Source organism: Uloborus diversus, chromosome 7 (genome assembly GCF_026930045.1).
Source record: "Uloborus diversus isolate 005 chromosome 7, Udiv.v.3.1, whole genome shotgun sequence".
Lineage (NCBI taxonomy): Eukaryota > Metazoa > Arthropoda > Arachnida > Araneae > Uloboridae > Uloborus > Uloborus diversus.
This window is the reverse complement of record NC_072737.1, coordinates 79787172-79793896: the sequence shown is the minus strand read 5'-3', so window position 1 is coordinate 79793896 and position 6725 is coordinate 79787172. Positions and strand designations below refer to the sequence as shown.

The 6725-nt window shown below is 30.0% G+C and overlaps 1 protein-coding gene across 1 annotated transcript in view; it reads right to left on the bottom strand.

Moving 5' to 3' along the window:
- Positions 1-1224: 1224 nt before the first annotated feature.
- The window catches only part of LOC129226412 (E3 ubiquitin-protein ligase MIB2-like), a 90079-nt gene continuing 84578 nt past the window's right edge, over positions 1225-6725 (bottom strand). The window contains exons 17-18 of the mRNA XM_054861012.1: positions 4890-5104; positions 1225-2393 (exon numbers count right to left, since the gene is read on the bottom strand). Coding sequence (XP_054716987.1) covers positions 2164-2393; positions 4890-5104 — 445 coding nt within the window. The 3' untranslated portion in view covers positions 1225-2163. The remainder of the gene's footprint in view (positions 2394-4889; positions 5105-6725) is intronic.

Here is a 6725-nt window from a genome sequence, read left to right as displayed (position 1 = left end):
ATGTGAATTAAAATAACTTTTTATACCTTTTTAATATAAATTTTAAAACGTTCAATGTTCATATAAATACTTATAGTGAATGAAATTTATATGTTTAGGTACTAATTTTGCTTGAAGAGGAAAATAAAAGTGAAAAACCAAGAAAATTTCATTAAAAATATAGTTGCATTGAGCATTATGAATCTGATTATGAAAAAACGATGTCATTAAGTTAGCGCTCAAAAAAACTTATTTTTGTTTTAAGTGTCATTAGTAATGCCGAGTACTCAACGTAATTTACAATCAATGTTGGATTGCACAGTACAGCCAAAGTTATTATGTTCAACCCAACCACGGTTCAATTTAGAGTGTTGCCTATAAAATGTAATAGAACGTTTTAAAACAAAATATATTATTCATATTATATAACAAATTTTTTTAAAAAAAAGCTTGGAAGAAGTTGTCAAAATGAGAATGTTATTTACAAAACATCAATAGATGAATGACAGATTTTAATTTAAAATGTCTCCAAAACTAATCTTCAAAAGAGCATTTTCAAACAATAAATATAGTAATAAAATATTCTTTGAATATAACTTTTTTTTAGATGCTAATATGAATATATTTATAAATGAGAGAAAAAACTAAAATTTTCAAAACATGTACAAAAGCAATCATTTGAAAAATACATTCAAATGAATTAAAAATAGACGTAATATTAAACAATAATGTACATATCAAATTTGTAATGAGCTTTACCAGCTTCTCCAGTACTAGTAAAACCTGAATGCAAGAAGATACAAACACGCAACGTTAGTAGATATTTCAAAGGATCAACTAAAAATAGCAAGAACTTCAGCAAAGATATGTAGTTTCAATTTTACAAAATTCAAAAGTCTTGCACTTTCATTCCACACAATGTACAAATGTTGTGGAATTGACTCTTCGGCTTGAACTAGTCTGTAAAATTTGAGAGCAAAATAGTGTAGTTGTAGCTGATCCTTAAAATAAAAAGAACTGGACAGATATTTTTAGAAGGAAGGCAATAATGGGATAATCCAGCATATAAATATTTGTAAAAAAAAAAAAAAATCTCAAAGCAATTTAATATTGCTTCTGTTTTGTAAAGAGATGTTTCAATGAGTTTTGATTATACAGCTAAATTTTCAACACAAATAAAATTTTTATTAATTAAATTGATATTAAAATCTATTTACAGTAAATGTGACAATTTTAACGGCCAAATTAAAACATTCCTAAATGAATGAATAAAATACTCTTCATTTCAACTCGAATATTTTTATTTAAAAACTGTATATTAAAAGGTTGCATTTTAAAAAGATACTTTCTTTGTATTAAAATGTGAAGAACTTAAAAGAATAGATGCATTTATGCAAGATGCTTCTTTTTCTCTTTTTCTTTCAACAAATGTATAAGGGCCCTCTAAAAAAGGAAAAATTCTCCTTTTTTTAACACATAGATTTTTTTTTTGATAAAAAGAAGTCTGCTTTTTGTTTCTGTTTCAACAAATAATAAATAAGTTTAATTTAGAGGGAGGGGGGAGATCTCTTTCTCCATGTTTTAACAAAGAAACAGCATTTTTTCTCAGGGGAAAAAAATTGTTTTTCCTTTCTGTTTAATCGATGATAATTCCACTGTACTACAGTTTGCAATCCATCAATCATTGTCAATAAATTATTCACTTCTTGAATAATTTTGAATTCAGTAATTTGTTTCAGAGTACAGTTTCATTTACTTTAGCTTTTTCTTACTGCAACTATTCTATACATAAGATGGGGAGGGAGGAGTGTAAATTACTTTTATTGCATTCCAAAAAAATTTCTAAAACACAAAACAATACCAGTAAAAAATTAAAGAATCTTTTTAGACTGCATAGAAAAAGTCCTTGTCATTCAATCTAAGCAATGATGCACTGAATACACAACTTAGTCAATATTTTTCAAATTCATACCTGTGAAAGGGTACAAGTCAAAGTTTCTAGTAAAAAATAATCATAGTATAACTACAAATGTGTATAAATAATGAAAACAAGTGTAATAAAACTCTTAAAAAATAAAACATCATAAATAACTTGAATTCAATAACAGTAACACCACAATGTTATCTGTCCAGTTCTTTTTGAATATTTGCATTTCCTGCAAGCATTCACTCTCAGCATTAAGATTAATATAAATTAATCTTTTTAGTAATAGGTTTACGGCACATGTGACAAGTTTTCAAAGTATGAGCACACACTACACACGCTCCATGTCCACACATAAAAGCTACGTTTCGACGCCTTTCCATGCAAATAGAACAACTATGAGCTTCTTCAATTTCTTGAATCTTGCTTTCTAGGTAGCGAAGCCTTTCTACACTAGCTTGACGACCTTTAGAAGACAAGACTCGACCACCTGTTAATGCAGAAATAATTTTTATTTTCTCATCATAAATTAAGTATTTACTTCATATAAGACAAAAATGAAATTGCATACTGAAGATCTTATAAATGTTTGAATTATAAAAAGAAAAATAATTGACCTCAATATCAGACTTCAGAATGTCAACAGGTATGTATGATTTTTTAAATCTCCAGAGTACTGTATAATTTTGAGGATTCATCTAATGATTTTAAGTCCAAGCATATGCAAGTCATTTTTTTCCATACTTGAGTTATAAGATTTAATGATTTTAACCTTGTCAAACTCAACGGCTGATTTAACTAAAGAATTGTAAACATATTTGGTTAAAAAAAACACATTATTGACAAATATTTTCCAAAAGAAAGATTTTTTTCAAATACACAAAAAAGCATAAGGTTTTTTTTCCTAAAAACTGGCAAAAGAAGTTGGATTTTTTTTTGGACAAAAAATGACTGTATAGTTATACTATAAGTTATTTTTTACATTATCTGTTGTAGGAGGGGCGTGACCAGAATGGGGGAGGGGAGGGATGGGGAGGTGAAAGTCATACAAAATTCTTATAAAAACAAACTGTAAACTAGTTCTTTGTATATTTATTTTAAATTTCAAAATATTATAATCAAATTGTCATATTTACAAGCATAAGAATTGCTGAAAATTGTGTTTGGCATTAGAAATAGATATATATATATATTACCTTTCCCATACCAAAATGCTGTATAGTTGTGCCAGTATAGTAACTAAGTTCAATAATTATCTAGTCTATCTATTTCTACTAGAGCGGAACTCAGACAAGCATCTTTACTAATAATAAAGCTAAAAGTCTGGATTTCTGTCAAGATGTCTGTGATGGGCATAGCGCCTAGACCAAATTTTCATGAAATGTGCCACAAACTAGTTTGTCGCATGAGGGTGTGCACCTCGCAGAATTTTTTCGAAAACTTGACTTTGTTCTTTTTCTATTCCAATTTTAAGAACACTTTACTGAGCAAATTATCATAACATGGACAAGCAAGTTAAAATAACGTGCATGAGCAAATTACCATAAGGTGGACGAGCAAACTACCATAACGTGGGCGAGCAAATTAAATTAGTAAATTGGCGAGAAATTTATCATGCATAATCTGTAAATATACAGGCGAACCAAATGACCTTTTAATTTTCTACTATGGGCAAAGCTGTGCGTGTACCGATAGTTAGAAATAAAATAACCCAAAATATAAGAATGCCTGTGCCAGACAGGGTCACATGCAAATTTGCTGGTAACATCTGCCCGTGCTAGACACAGGCAGAAGTGTTACGTGGATAAAATGAACTTTTACGTTAAATTTTAAAGGGATTTCTGCATTTTTAGCACATTTTTAAAAAGGAAGACAAGTGCCTGTGCACATAATGCCTGTGATAAAATGATGGATAAAAATAAGAAAATTCCAAAGACAAAATCCTCCTATGGTCAGGTTATGAATAGTATGTGGAGAGCACATATTTTTAACTCTTACTCTTTCCATCTATGAGATGTTCTTGCATCCACGTTTTACGGTCAGCATGGTGAATCGTTAAAAATGAAACAAACCACAGATCTGCGAGGAGCCCTATTTTGGATTGCAAGACTTAAACAACAAATTAATGTGATAGCATCAGTTTCAAACAGTTTGAGTTGGAGCTTTGATACTACTAGCCCTCTGAAGGTGTTGTTGCTACAAGATATTCATTTGGAGGTTTCTTTCGGCTGTAAGCATCAAAAATTGACCACTGGATTTCATGTTTTATTGTACAAAAATGAGCAAGGATAAGCATTTTAAAAATGGATTCCATAGCCTGTAAATCCTCTTTAAAATAAATGATGATTAAATGTCATATCTTCAGTCAAAAATTCTTTAGGGCTTAATTTGCCTGGGAACAGATAGCAATTTAACTCATGCTCCTTTTTTTCTGGCAAATTTCAAAATATTAGACTCAAATTTCAGGACATTCCTGTATGATCATAAGTTTAGAACAATAATATAAGCATTCCTGCAATTTTTTTTCAGAAATTCAATAAAAACCTGCAATCAGTAGTACAGTTTGTCCAACACATATCATAAAAATAACATGGTTGCATTAAGCGAAATTTCTTTATTCACACCATAAATGTTCGAAAATTTAGACAAGCTATTAGACATTCTACTACACAGAATAAATACTTTATTCAATTGCATGAAAGTAATAAAGATTACAATGTTTTACATGTCTATAGGAACAATTAAGAGCTGTTTGCAAAGATAAAGGTTAAAAAAAAAATTCTAAAATTTATGATAGCTTTTAAGAAACAACCCCCTCCCCCCCCCCCCCCCCCAAAAAAAAAAAATCCCTTTAAAGGAGCATATAAATTTCTCTACAAGCTAGAATTTTGAAACTAAAAATTATACTTAAGAAATTATAACATTGAAAGCATGCCAAATGCTAAAAGTGCATAGTATTTCATAAAATCAAGAGCAGCATTCTTACCACTTGATGTCTTTTTCAATATTATCTCTTGGCAAATAATGCACTTTTTCATCCTGAGACAACATTCTTCACAAGTAACTTTGTGATTACATGGCTCAAAAGTAACAATTCCTGGTACTTCTGAGCATATAACACATTCCTGTTCAGGCAGTTGAGGTTCAGGTTGAAGAATTTCAGATCCTTCAGCAGGCATAGGCAAAGATTGTGCCTGAGCTCTAAGAAAAAAATATAAATAAAATTACTAATTTTTCAAAAATGTGCAGCATTTTCATACAGTAGAACTATATACAGTGAGACACTTCTTAATGGACCCCTTCAAATGTCAACACCGCTCTTATGAGAAGTTTTTAATTCCCCGACACTAAGACAAAAAACCTAATGTATTAGAAACCTCTCTTGTACGAACACCCGCAGAAGCGGACACAGACACTAATTTGGAAATAATTTACATTGATATATCTTTTCTTGCGAAGAAATTATTTCAGAAAAAATAAATGAATTTTGAGAATAAAATAATTAAATGTTAAAAAGTTTGTTAGACTTATAAAGTTGATGAAATCCACTTGTTTATAGAGCTCTACAGGATGAAACTTTGTCCTAACGGACAAAAAGAAACTCGGGGTGAAATTTTCCAAAGGTGTTTAATTTTGTTCAGAGCCAGCATAGATGGCATGAAATTGAAGCTTATTTTCATCCACAAAGCAGCCAGACCTCAATGCTTTAAACGAAAGGATTTGAAGCATGCTTGGATAACAACCAGTGACCCAATATTAGTATAGTTAGGTTTGTGACTTTGGATGAAAAGTTTGCTAGAGAAAGGAGGCATATTGTGTTCTTTATAGACAACTTGAATTCATTTAAAAAAAATAAATAAATAATGCGACCATCTTCTTGCTAGCAAGTATCATGTCAAAATGTAAACCTATGGAAGCTGAAATTAAACTTTTAAAATTCATTGCAGAAAGCTAGGTTTAAAACATTTAAGACAACAAAAATGCTAAAATTAGTAGTGAATTTGTATAAGTAAAAGAAAATAAAACATATGAGGAACATTTACTTAATTTTTTTAAAAATATTGTATCTTTAATATTTTTTTTCAAAAATGGTAATTTAAGTTTTCAACAAATGAATGGTATTTCAATGGGAGCTAGTTTTAGCTCCACATTAGCAAACCTTTTTCTGTAATGTTTTGATAATTAAATTTATCAAAATGAAAGTTGTTAATGGATTAAATAGTTGCAAGAGAATGGGTAGCTTGAACAGGACCATTAATCTTCATTGGGGACAGCTTACCGGAACAGCTTACCGGAAGAGGCAATAATGAGCAAGGGAATGGGTAGCTTGAACAGGACCATTAACCTTCATTGGGGACTAATAAACTGACTAGGACCTGCCTAGGTGGGCCTAGAGCATGATGCTGGTCGTCAAATTTGTATTTCTAATACAATGAAAGAATTCTCCATTGAAAATCCTGCTTCTGCACCTGCATGTTGCAGATACATTGATGACTTACTAAGGCATTAATTTTTCAAACTTTTTTGAATTTAGTAAAAAATCTATCAAACTACTTAACAATAAAAAAGACAAGTTTTAATAAAAAATTTTTTAAATTTTTGGATATTAATATTAAAATTGGTTCCTATTGTTATACTATGATCTATGATAAAAGGCGTGAATTCCGTAATTCAAGGTCCTTACAAGATTTTTCATCTTGCCTTTGTAAAAGAGTTTTTTATTGGTGTTAGTGTTTCTCAAGCAATCAGAATCAAAGGAATATGAAACACAGTCAGTTTTTAATCATGAAATTTCATTGCTTGAAAATAAGCTTAAGGAAAA